The sequence below is a fragment of the Rattus norvegicus genome, chromosome 8, assembly GCF_021556685.1.
Source record: "Rattus norvegicus strain SHRSP/BbbUtx chromosome 8, alternate assembly SHRSP_T2T, whole genome shotgun sequence".
Lineage (NCBI taxonomy): Eukaryota > Metazoa > Chordata > Mammalia > Rodentia > Muridae > Rattus > Rattus norvegicus.
In genome coordinates, this window is record NC_141541.1 from 62,886,760 (window position 1) to 62,900,120 (window position 13,361).

The 13,361-nt window shown below is 49.1% G+C and overlaps 1 protein-coding gene across 1 annotated transcript; it reads left to right on the plus strand.

The window, feature by feature from the left end:
• Positions 1-4,181: 4,181 nt before the first annotated feature.
• Positions 4,182-12,216, plus strand: Crabp1 (cellular retinoic acid binding protein 1). The gene is made up of 4 exons (NM_001105716.1): positions 4,182-4,358; positions 4,866-5,044; positions 7,572-7,685; positions 11,932-12,216. The coding sequence occupies exons 1-4, from the start codon at positions 4,289-4,291 to the stop codon at positions 11,980-11,982; spliced, it is 414 nt and encodes a 137-aa protein (NP_001099186.1). The 5' UTR covers positions 4,182-4,288; the 3' UTR covers positions 11,983-12,216.
• The last annotated feature ends 1,145 nt before the right edge of the window (positions 12,217-13,361 follow it).

The window sequence follows — 13,361 nt, forward strand, 5'->3', positions numbered from 1 at the left end:
GTAGTTCTTAAGTGCAGACACTGAGCAGTTGCATGTGTCTGTCTACCAGAGCCTCCGGTCTACGATATTCGACGTGGGAACTCAATAGCCTCAAGACAAAACTGTCTACCACGGTCTGGGATGGTGGTCCCGTCTTGCACACCATCGTGAAGTTTAGCACTCACTCCCTCTGGACCTTTCACCTTCAGCAGCTAGCCAGTCTCAATATTTCCTCAGGCAAGGCAGAAGGAGAGAAAATGGCTTTCTTCTGCTCTCCATAGCTGCAATGTTTCACACTTATGCACACACATGCGCAATAAAATAAAGCTCAATTTGACCCTATCAGGCATGATCCCCAATGGCCCCCCTCCAAATATTAAACTGAAATCTGTTTAAATCACCTCTCTCCTTAAGTCTTTCTTTACTCTGCCTCCACTGTCCTTGAGTGGTGTTAGCTGAACAGGTTCTGTGAAACCTCAGCCCTGCGGGATAGCAGCACTTGATGGTGGAGAGAACACATACGCCATCAGCTCTGCGGCAGTATCAGCATCCTGCAGGTGGTCCATCATTACCACCACCGAGCCCTGCATCTCCAGTTCTGACTGCCCACCTGCCGCAACGGAGAGAGCTTCACCCTCAAGGCACATTCGGATCTATGAGCCACTCAACTTTCTCCCCAAGCCACACCTCACTCCAAAGTCCCTCCATCTTCTGTCCAGGCCTCTCTGGCCCTTCAAGTCAATACTTCCTTTCTTGGAAAAATTAATATAAGATTTAATTAATTCAATTACTTAGTGTGGGTTGGTATACTGCTGTTGTGCACCTGGAGGTCAAAGGACAACTTCTAAAAATCATCTCTGTCTTTCTGTGATGTGGGCCCTGGAGAATGCAGGTTATCAGGCTTGGCCACGACTATCTTTACCAGCTGGGCCATCTCGTCAGCTACCTCACACTTTCCTTGCTACCATTCTCAGTTGCTCTGCTTTTCTGTCTTCAGTCTTCAGACTGCCATCCACCATGCTGTCCCTAAGCATCAGAGTCCCAGAGAGGCTAGAGACAAGCATACTCTTCAGTAAGCTGGGGCTAGCCTCTGTTCTGCTCGTTGACTCCCCTGCAGACTGCCTGGTACTCAGCATGACTGCTCTGCATGGAATCGCTTTTAGCATTCACAGAAGGGGCCTTTCTGAGGTTTTGCCATCTTCCAACCTGTTCCCCATTCTTTACAGACCACCCGTCGTGTCCTTTAGGGAAAGGAGAGGGCATAGAACTTCCCAGTCCATTTGTGACCCTTTGTCCTTGGTGGGAGGTTTTTGCCTGCTACTTAGGCCTCCTGCCTCACCCCTTTCCAGTTATGTAGTTCAGCCACACTGGAAAACACATAGCTCTACATAATCAGACAACTTAACACTCTCATCCCCTTCAGGCCTGCTCTTCAGGTTTAGCCCAGGCTGGACCACGCACCTGCCAGCAGGCATGGTCAGCCTGTGTGGTAAGCACGGGATCTAAATTCTCCTCAGTGGAACAGGGAGCCCTCAGCAGCAGGCCCTGGATCCTCTGTCCTTGGAGCTGCACCACTTCCTGTTTCAGACAGGCTTGGCAAAGGTTCATGATCAAGAGGGTAAAGAGGCAGAAGAAAGGGAGTGGGGAGGCAGGCTCAGAGGATTTAGGTGACCCAAGAGCTGGGTCTCCCCTACTCAGCAGGACTCTTTCTCTGGACCCTGAGTATGGCTCCACAGATGAACCATGGTGGAATGTCCTTGTGGCCTTCTTGGCTTTGGTGTTCCCTGGTAGCCAGAGTCCCAATTGTCATTTGGACTGCTTCCCACCTGGCCCCTGCCCTTTCTTTATGCCTAGGCAATAGCACTATTGTCCTGCTTCTGTGACAATGCCAACCAGGGGCAGCCCCTCTTGGCTCCTTATGACTCCTCTTGCTTCTCCCTCTCTCTCACTTTGGTATGTGCGGTGTGTTCGTATGCACATGGATATCATGTATGTTTGCACATGTGTGCATATGCTCATGAAAGTCAAAGAGAGATGTTAAGTATCTTCTTCAACCGATCTCTATCTTATGACTCAACAGACCCTGTAGACAACAGACACAGCTAGACTGACTGGCCAGTGAACGCCAGGAATCCACCTCCCCAGCACTGGTTTATACAGGCATGCTCCACCACACCTGGCTGTTCACGTGTGTGCCGGAGATCTGAACTCAGGCTGTCACGCCTGTGCTTGAGCGTTTTACCCATCACTGGAGAGACAGGATACCTAGCTTGAGGTCCCAGAACAAGGTACGTGCAGAGCCCCCTTTCCAAAGATTAAAAGATTCAAAACGGAGAGCTTGGGCGATGGCTCAGATGACAAGTGTCACACAAACCAGAGGACCTGTGTTCTGATCCCAAGCAGTCACATGAAAATACAGGCATTGGAGTACAACTGGAGTCCCAGTGCAGGAGAGGTGAACATGGGATAAGCCAGCATGGGGCTTGCTGGCCTACCAATCTTGCACCAGGTTCAGTGAGACCCTGTCTCCAAGAGTATGGTGAAGAGTGACAGAGACCTCTAGATGCATGTGCGCCTGCATGTACCACACATAATACATAAAGACATAAAAATAAATAAATAAAATACTTCAAGATGTTGATACCAGAGCAGCTTTCTGCTTTCCGCTTTGGTAACCAAGTTCTTCTAAACATACGCCTGCTCCCTATGCTGGCACGATGGCACATGTATGAAGCTGTCCCCACCACACCATTTCCCAGCCAGTGATGGCCCCTCTCCACTCTCTTGTCTTCAACTGCCTTAGATGGCTTCTCAGGGCCCCTGGGCAGAAGACCAATTGCAGACCCTTCCAGTTGGTACGGGGCCTCTCTTCTGTTAGCACTCAGCACAAATCACCCCCAGGTCCTTGGGGAAATCCTCACCCCATACCACCTCTAGGTCTCAGAACATTGGCATCTTTTGAGAATCGATTCACTTCTGAGCCCCACCGGGGCTGAGCTTGGGGAAATGAGGATGCATTGATCAACTTTGATCACTGAGCTCTAAATGGTCAATTTTCACAGGGAAGACTGGACCAAAAGGAATCCTGTCAATTCCGAGGAAAGTAATCTGGTTAGGAAACAGAATTTTACAATGCGTGTGTCATGATTGAGTGGGCAAGCTCTTTTTTTCAACCCACGGAGGAAAAGTGACCTTCGGAGACCCAGTACAACATGGCCAAAGGTTGATATGGGGCCACGCGTGGCAGGTTCTAGGATCCTGAATTGGGCAGTTTGGCTGAGGTGTAGCAACGGTGAATCATGAATCGGTGGAGAGAGGCTGCAATGAAATGTTGAGATCCGAAAGCTGGAAAAGCACTGTGGAGTGTGGGTACTCCCTTATGGAGACTTGGGGGTCCGGCGTGGCTTTTCAGATCTGTCAAAGCAAAGGCTGGAGCTCAGCTTTCTTGCTAGACCTTCCCAGCAGGACTGCAGAGCTCAAACCCACAATTTTAGACAAAATAAGCTGCCGCATTTCCTTAACTTTTGCTTGTTCAGTCCCTTCCGCAACAACAAAGGGATGGTCTGGGGCTCCCTTCTAACTTAAGCAGATCTGCGTGAAAGACTTGGTTTCCAGCACGGGTTCTCGTGCCTGGGTGCCTCCTTGCCTCCGGGTCAGGGATAGCAAGGGTGGGGGTTGGGCCTTTCCCCACTAGTCTAATTGGTCCTCCATGTGCTAACTCAAAAGCCAGAACAGAGCGGACTGGACTGGTTAGTGGCAGCCAGGAAGTATGGGTGGGAAGAAAGTGGCTTCCATCCCTACGGCCTTACCACTCACAGATATTTTCAAACATAGGCAAAAGTAGAGAAATGATGTCGTGATTCCTGAATCCCCACTATCTAGCTAGCTTCACGTATCTCCTCCCGGACCACCTGGCTTCATTAAACCCTCTCCCACCACCCAGTTTAAAACAGGATGTGGGCGGCGTGGTGGAGGAGGCACCAGGGAGAGCAGATTCCAAGCTGCATCACTGGCGGCTGGAAAGATGAGGAATGGTGATGGGCGCCTTAGGGCGGGGAGTCAGGCTCACCCCTCGTGGGCTACCCCCCGCCCGGCGCGCGCGCAGGGCAGGGGCGGGACCTGAGGGCGGGGCCCCAGAAGGGCGCGCGGGGGGGGGGGTACCCTAGTGACTCAAGGCGCTTGCGGCTGGGCGCAGAACGCCAGTCTCTCTCTCTGCAACGCCGCGTGCGACCGCTCCTCAGCAGAGGTGGGTGCCTGCCGCTGCCTTCGCGCCGCCACTACCGCCGCTACCGCCAACACCACCGCCACCATGCCCAACTTCGCCGGTACCTGGAAGATGCGCAGCAGCGAGAATTTCGACGAGCTCCTCAAGGCTCTGGGTAAGCTGGTGCGGAGGGGATGCCGGGTCTATTAGAAGCCGCTGCAAGGCGCTGGGGTCTCAGAGAGGGTGGCCTGGGGAGGTTGAGGCAGGAGGGAGTCAATGGAGTGGTGAATCTGTTTCTCGGATCCAAATCCGGATCGTAGAGGAGAGCGGGCTCCGGACCCAAGGGGTTAAACCAACGTTTGCTGGACATTTGGCGCCTTTCTCGACGGTTCCATCTTTATCTCGTGCTAGATCACAATGAGGAGCAGGGACTTTACACCGGGGCGTCTTTGAGACCAGACCGTCCTATGAAAGCACTGGGTAACTCAGGAAAGCCACTTGCGGTCTTTGAGCCTCAGTTTCTCTTCTCAAAAAACCCAGGGGAGGACAGAGACAAATGGAACTAATTTAAGAACCCCGTCTAAAGCCAGAGGATTTAGGAAGTGCCAAACAGGTCTGGGGGTGGGGGGTGGGCGACCAGAGGGTGAGGACCGGCGACCGGAGCCTGTGTTTCCTTGCGCAGGTGTGAACGCCATGCTGAGGAAGGTGGCAGTGGCGGCTGCGTCCAAGCCGCACGTGGAGATCCGCCAGGACGGGGATCAGTTCTACATCAAGACATCCACTACGGTGCGCACCACGGAGATCAACTTCAAGGTCGGAGAGGGCTTCGAGGAGGAGACGGTGGACGGACGCAAGTGCAGGGTGAGGCCCCGGAGACCGCACCTCCTTCCCGGGTACCCCTTAAAACCCTTGACCCGTTGCAGGGTGTGTCACGGGAAGTCTGTGTGACCTGATGGTCCTAGGCTCAGGAGAAAGCCCTACTCCGGTTCCTCTCATACTAATCCCCAAGCGCCAAGAGGCGCGCGCTTTGAGCTCTGGGTGGCTGTGATGTCCTTGCGGTGGTTAGTGCTACGCTAGCAGCGCCTTCAGCGCTAGCTCTGGCAGCGTGGGTAGAGGTTCCTGGGACCGCAGCTACCGAGTTACCTGTCATAGGTGGAGTGGCTGATCTAGCGTCCCGCCCTCTGGGTCCCTGGACTGTAGGGGGAACTATTTGGATCCAATTGCACAGCCCAGATCGTACTGGTCACCTCTTCCTGCCCTTCCGCGTTCAACCGAGGTCTTTAAGGGAATGGCGAAATTCTTCCAAAAGTAAAAGCAACGAATGTTCTAGTTCAGACAATGTACTATTGTCCCTTCAAAGTCCTCAGGGAGAAAGACAGAAAGAGGTGGGTAGGGAAAGAGGGGTAGAGAAGGAGGGAAGGAGGGAGAGGGGAAGAGAGAAGGGGAAGGAGGGTTAGAGAGAGGAAGGAGGGAGAGGGAGAGGGAGAGGGGAGAGAGAAGAAAGAGGGAAGAGAGAACAGAGATTTATAATAAGTCTAAGTCGGGCTTGCTATGTAGCCCTGACTAGGCTAGCCTGGTGACCTCGAACTCCAGATGCTCCGGCCTCATTCCCTGGAGTTCTGGGATTACAGGTTATCCACCCGATCCAACAAGCAAGAGAAGAGTTTTGTTGTTGTTGTTTTGTTTGTTTGTTTTGTTGTTTTCATTTTGTTTTGTTTTGCTTCCTGAGACACGAGGCAAAGGCTGAGGGAGCACTCCAGAGCTAATGACTTCACATCCCTTTCTTATTTCAAACACATGCTGTGCTGTCTTGTTTAAGAAGGATGTCCCCTTTCTCCATCATGGGTCCTGTGGTTTTGTTTTGTGCATTTTATTTTCTTGTTTAGTTGGTTGTTTGAGACAGGATCTCACTCTGTAGCCCAGGCTGGATGCAAGTTGCTTCAATCCTCCTGTTTCCTCCAAGAGCTAGCTGGTATCACAGGGTCACCATATCCAGCTTTTCCAGTGTTCTAAAATATTTACAAATGAAGCCAAATACTGTGGCACGTTCCCTTAATCCCAGCACTCCAAAGCAGAGACAGACAGATCTCTGTGAGCTCAGAGATTAGCCAGACCTATGTAGCGGAGAATTTTTTATTTTGTAATATAGCAACATTCTAAAGAATGGGAAATTACTTCTTTTCTCTTTCCTGATCCAATTGTGACCATATTTGGAAGGACGAGAGACACATCCCCCAGTTGCAGGCTCACTCATAAAATAGTCTTTGCCCATCAGATTTGATCCCTGCTTGAAGCTAATGAAACCTGAGGTTCAAGTCACCACATTGTTTGAAAACAAAAAACAGCAAAACAAAACCAAAAAAATAAAATAAAATAAAACCAACCAATGAAAAGGACTTGGCTGGAAGACAGCCAGTGGTAGAACATGTGCCTAACATGTGGTGGGCCCTGGGTTCTATCCTTAGCATCAGAGGAGGGAAAAGGATAAAACAGAACAGAGTGGAGAAGGAAGGGTGTCTGCTGAAGTTGGCTTGACCAGAGGCAGGGCTCGATTTGGAGCTGTCTAACCCTGGTGACTGCCAGAGAGGGCAATTTCTGATTTAAGAACAACAAAAGAATCATGTAACACCCAGGAGAGAGTGGGGCTTAAAAATTTCCGTCCCTTCCCCCACCCCTTGTCTAATGAAGGAGTCCCATGTGTTAGTTAAAAAGTGATTATGCGTACATTGAGCGCCACCCCGCCCAGCTGTATCTCACTTTGCTGTGAGCAGGCACTGGAGAAGCTATAGGGGCACCCCCTTTGGCCTGTTTGCCTCCAACCTTCAAATTGGCTTGATTTTTTTTAAAAAGATATTTCTAGAAGAATGTAGCCTGGAAAGTGGGAACATCTTTATCCACAGAGACAGACACCCCGGTTTACTAGAGCAGGCTGTGTGCCATTCTGATGAGGAATGCGGAGAAAGGAAGGTGTTTGTCCAGAATCTGACCACGGACCCCTCTTCTCATCTGCCGGTCACCAGAGCAGATTCGGACATGACTCAATGGCTGTAACTGAAGTCCAAATTGGTTGGAGAGGTTCACTGTGTTGATAGGAGTGAATGGTTTGTGTGCTCTGAATTTTATTCCCGGGGACACAAAGCACGTCTGAGGCTTTGCCGCTCCAGCGTGTCTGTGTGCCTGTGATATCGGATGTATCTATGCCCCACAAATCCATGACCAGCACTCTGAATTGTACTTTACCTGGTTCAGCAGAGAAGATGCTGTACCCTGCTGACAGAGACCATGTGTTGCTTTTCTGTTTGGCAGTTATTCTCCGGTGTTCTTTGTGTTCCTCCCCTCCCGCTGCCGAGACTGTAATTAATATCACTAATGGTTTTCCTGCCTGCAGAGTTTACCCACTTGGGAGAATGAGAACAAGATTCACTGCACGCAGACGCTTCTTGAGGGGGATGGCCCCAAAACTTACTGGACCCGAGAGCTGGCCAACGATGAGCTAATCCTGGTAAGGGCTGTTTGGCTCTGAGACAATCCCAGGGTTCCCATGGTGATCCTCAGGGGTGGGCCATACAGGTGCTGTACCCCCTGGTCACTGGTTGAGAAAGTCATCTGCCATAGATTAAAGTGTGGGTAGAAAGCTTGGGTGGACAGTTCCAACCAAAGGAAATCATTGTTAAATGGTTGGCAGGAAGGGGTGGGAGGGTTACCTGAGAGGGCAGGGTCATATCCGAGATTGATTGGACTGCCAGACCTATGTCCAAACTGTTCTTTGCCGACCCCAGTGGTGGGGGACACCCAATCTCCTCTGGCTAGCCTTGGAATGCTGGGGCTCTGTGAGACCCCCCTGAGCTTATATAAAATGAGATTCCTCCTGCCCTCCATGACCCATTTTGCTAGTAAAGTTTCCCAAAATCTTATCACATCAGCATTCAAAGCCGTATAGAATATCTTTACTCCAGTCTTAAAAATTCTACTGGCCCCCAGGAGCCAGGCAAGGACATTTTGGAAATGTCTGGACTTACTGTTGTGGAAAGGTGGGCTCTTTAGAACCAGAGAAGGCAAGCATTATGTAAAAGTATGCAGGTGGAAACCTTTGGTTGGGGGGGTGTGTTTTGTAATTTTTGAGGCAGGGTTCTTCAGGGTAGCCCTCATTTTGTAAATCATGATGGCCTCCAACTCAAAGATTTGTCTGGGTCTACCTCCCTAGCACTGAAATCAAAGGCATGTGTCCATGCCTCTACTAAACATTTAAATACCCACAGCAAAACGTACCCGGGGAGGCCACATTTAAAGCCTTCATATTGTCTGCCCCGTTCTAGAAACCCACTCCAGTAACACAATATTCTGAAGGCTGAGGCAGGAAAGTCAGGAGTTCCGGGCCAATGGGGGGCTACAGAACAAGACCCTGTCTCAAAAAAAAACCAAAAAAACAACAAAAAAAAAAAACCAACAAAACCCCAAAGGGTTTAACTTATTCACACCTCCAGTTTTATTCAGGGGAAATGGGGGAGCTGGGAGATAAAATAGCCCCTACTTTCTTCCCCTGTGTTTCCAAACTGACTGATATCTCCCACTCCGGGCTAGAAAAAAGAAAAGGCCCTCGTGGGTGCCCAAGAGCTTATATCCTTTGTCCTCCATTAGGCATTCTGTTAACATCACCCTTGTGAGGCTCCCTGACCCACTCCCTAGAGTTTCTGAAGCCTGAGAAGTTTGCTGGGGAAAGACACTCCGTGTGACCGTGACATGGGCCCTCTCTGTTCTTCCCAAGCTCCGTGTAAAGCTCCTGTTGTTAACGGAGAGATTGAACCGCCGCCCCTGAGATTCCTTTCAGCCCTAAAATTACACGTTTAGCCCGCAAGAAGACCCTAAATTGAGCTGTTACTTTGAGGCTGTTTGATCTCTCCCTCTTCCTCTCCTCTTGTCCTTTGCTAGAATGATTTAACCAGCTCTCCTTTCATGGACAAAGGACTGGCTTAATTTGCAACCTAGCTAATGTTTCCAGCCGAGGGTTACCTCATGGACTAGGAGAGCAATTTGGGGCTGAGACTTGGAAATCTAGGGAGACGGGCACACACATTTTGTAGGGACCAGAGGTAGCAGGGGGAGATGATGACAGAGTTCTTAAGTCTATCCAAGGGTTAAGTAGGATTTGAGTTTACACAGAAAAATCGGGAGTTTGGTCACCTCTGGAATACTGAGAAGCTTGAGTCCCAGGCTAAATGTCAGTGAGGAACTCCACCACATTTTGTCCCTTACCCCCCCCCCCCACTCGGCAGTTCATCCCTCCCTGGCTCAGCAAACATATATACAAGCCTCAAAGGAAGCATTAATTCTTGGCATCTGGGATGTGAAATGTGGGCTTTTGTTTCAAGGGTTATTATCGTTAATAAATCTAAAACGTTGGGAGATGTAATCTTCATGTAAGGAGAGGTAAGTAACTTTAGTTTAGTTGAAATAAGTGTCCCCAGAGCCAACAGTAAATTGCCATGGGCTGTAAATCATCTTCCTTTGAAAACCGAGCATACTCCCTCACACTGCTGTGGAATACTCTGTAGAGTTTCCTTCTGGAACCTCCGAGCAAGCATAAACGTATCCCCTGGGAGCCTGAAAGGGCTTCTCAATTGGAGTTAGAAATGTGGGGATTTCTTTCCATGTCATGAAGCTTTTTTTTTTTTTTTATTGCCTGAGTAAGCTCCTGAGACCTATGTGGCTGTACACTCAAGGAACTCTGGGAAACTAGCATGCCTCTTAGGGAGAAACATCTAAAAAGTAGATTTATGAAGGGAAATCTATTCCATCCCAATCCCCAACACGTGCCCAGGACAAGGAATATCTGCACTCCTCACTAATGGGAAAGATGGTAGACACAAAGCCCTTAAAACTGCCCATCTTGTCGGAACTCCCTAATGATCATCATATGCAGGAAATATTTCTTGGGAATATGTGATTCCTTAGCAAATACCCCAAGAGCTTCTGGTCACTAAGGACCCCAAGTGTAAGGATCTGAAATGCATTCCATTCAAATCAAATGATAGGACTGATAGAACATGTGCCTACTTCAGACAAGACCCTGGGCTCTAGTCCCAACATAACGAGATAAATAGATTTTTAAAAAATCTAAAAAAAAAAGTGTCATATTTAAACCCTTAGCACAATAGTTGTAGCTTCTCTTGACTTGCCAGCCATTTGGGGAATCTGAAAGACAAAGGCCTTTCAACACAAACATACAAAAATACACACATCCAGGCTGCCAACCGGGAGGTTTTGTCTTTGTTTCTGTTTGTTTGACTAGTATTTTATGCATATGGGAGCTTTGCCTTCATGTTGTATGCCTTTTTACAGTATGTGTGCCAGTGCCCGTGAAGGCCAGAGGAGGGTGTTAGAGCCTCTGGAACAGACACCTGTGAGCTGCCATGTAGGCGCTGGGACTCAAACCCCATCTGAAAGAGCAGTCAGTGCTCCTAACTGGAGCCATCTTTCCAGCCTTTTGGGTCCCTTTCTTTTCTTTTTCTTTTTCTTTCTTTCTTTCTTTTCTTTTTTCTTTCTTTCTTTTTTTTTTTTTTTTTTTTTTGCACATAGCTTTCCGTGTCTGACTGTGAGAGTCCCAGGAGAGCAGGGCTGTGAGTAATTGGTATTTGGGGGAATTTGAGACGTCTTACTTATACAGGTGCTGCCATTTCAGGCACCAGAAGAAAAATACTCCTTCCCATCTGTGGAAGGATTTATATTCTCCCTCTAGCCAACAAAGAGTCATAGAGTCTTAGCTGGAAAGAGCCCTCAGAATCACCTTGTTCGAAGTCACCCTTCCCCTCAACCCTGAGCAGACCAAGAGAGGGAGGAGAGACTTGCCTAGCCGTGGTTGCAGACTGATGTCAGAAGGTCAATGCTCTGTTCTAGCATCTGAGAAGAGTGTTTTAGTTTAAAGGTGGCGAGTATTACAGCTATACCTCCACATCCTTGGGGGTTTGTTACAGGAACCCTGCAGAGACCAAACTCTTAAATGCTCAAGTTCCTTATATAAAATTACGTAGCCTTTGGCCTACATACAGCCTCCTGCCTCGTTCCAAGTTACAGTCACTCCTAGCTTACTTATAATACCCAATGCCATATAAGTGCCATGCAAACATGTTATACTATATCATCTAAGGAATAATAACATGGAAAGCAGTTGTACGTGCTTAGGATGTATGCAGTGAATATTTTTAGTCGGTGCTTGGTTGACTGCGAAGGTGTAGAACCCACGTGTACAGAGGGCAAGCTGTCCTTACATTAGGCTGTTGTCTCCCAGGCTAGATGGCTGCTTCCCGGAATGCAGTTCTGTCTTTTCTTCAATGCACAATCAATCTGGCTGCAGCTGCCCAAGCCCTTCACTCTCTTGCAGTCACTTGAAAGGACACAGAAGCCCCTTCAGAAATAGCCGACCTGACATTCATCTCCCATCAGTCTCACTTCAAAATCGAAGCCAGGAAATTCACGTCTTAGGCCAGCAGTCATAGGTTCTAGAAGCAAAGGAGAACTGTATATAGCATAATTCTATGCCCTAGTTACTTCTCTGCTGAGAGGGAGCTTAGAGCAGAATGTCTTCCCCATGCCCAGAGCACTTAGCATGAGCACACAACAAACTCCTGCAGATTTAGTGTCTAATAGGAAGTGTTATTAACAGGGCAGTTACTCATTTCGTTGGTGAAATGCTTTAAACATTTTTGCACAGGCATCTGTCTTGATTGGTTTTCCTTTTCTTTTCTGGGCAGACATTTGGCGCCGATGATGTGGTGTGCACAAGAATTTATGTCCGGGAGTAAAGGTGGCCAGCTTGTTCTGCTTTCATGGCAGGATACAAGTTCCCACGAGGAGCACGTCGTGGTCCCGCACTGCCAGTGGGTCTTTCCTCCACACACCTCTCCCCCATGAATATTAGGCAACCCCATTTTCCCTATGACAATGTTGTAGTACCCTCCCCTCAGGCCCTTGTTGCCTCCCGCATCCCTGGTTTGGCATCTGCATGATTGTACCAGTCATTAAACTGTTTGGATGCATCTCCAGGCTCTTTATTGGAGAGGCGGCTGGTTCTGTTTCAGCGTGGGAGTTAAAGAAGGGCTGTGTTGGCCCGTGTGGAGTTTTCATCTTTGGCCTGTTGACCTAGCCATAATGCACAGAGCATCCGTCCGCCGGCACAAGCCGAATTAGTCATGAGTGATGGCTCCTAGTAGGAAAATAGACAGAGGAGAGCACAGAAGAAAGGGACGGCTTGTATGTGCACTTATAGGGCCAGGACAAGGAGAGACAGCAAAGGAAGATGAGGCCCTCTGAAACTCTAACACCGGAGGGAGACTCACTCCCCCAAATAAAGTCAGGGAAGGAGAGGTCAACACACCTTTGAGGGTTGCAGCCTGAGGGAGGGGCCCTGCAGGCGCAGTGGGAATATGAAGAACACTGCTACCGTTTAAAAAAAAAAGTCAGACATAATGGTGGTGGTAAGTGCCTTAATTAAAGTACTCAGAGATTATATGCAGGAGGATCTCTGTGAGTTTGAAGTCAGTCTGGTCTATGTAGTGAGTTCCAGGACAACCAGGATTACATGGACAGACCCCAGGGCAGTGCAGTAGAAAACTTGGGTTTGAACATGGAGAGGAATCCTGATCTCTCTTTGCTGAGCACCATTCATTTTGTCCATTGTGCAATGGGCACTGGAATGTGGAGGACCAGTGATCAGGGCCACACAGGGGGTCCCATCAAAGATACTCCTTCCTGGCCATAGCTAGGCAGACAACGATCTCAGCGGGGAAACGCACACAGTAGCTGTCACACATGCCAGTGTTTACTTTTGAAAATAGGTAAATTTCACCCTAAAAGCTGGGGGTTGGGCAGCAGATCAGTTGGTAGAGTATTTGCCCTGGGTTTGGGCCCCAGTGTTGTATAAACTGGGCTCAATGGGAAATGCCTGGAATACCAGTCCTGAGAAGGAGGAACAAGACTCAACTACATGGCAAGTTTGAAGGCCAGCGTGGGATAGATACATAATGCAATCTTTAAAAAGAGAGGCGACTAGGGAAATCTGGCTTCCCTGGGCCCACTTCCTTCCAGGATGGTTGCTGTCTTAGCGGCTTCCTTGTCTGTACCCCTTTCCTCCCCCACACCCCATTCCCTGTCCCTGAGCTCACTTACCTGGTGTATTTGTCTT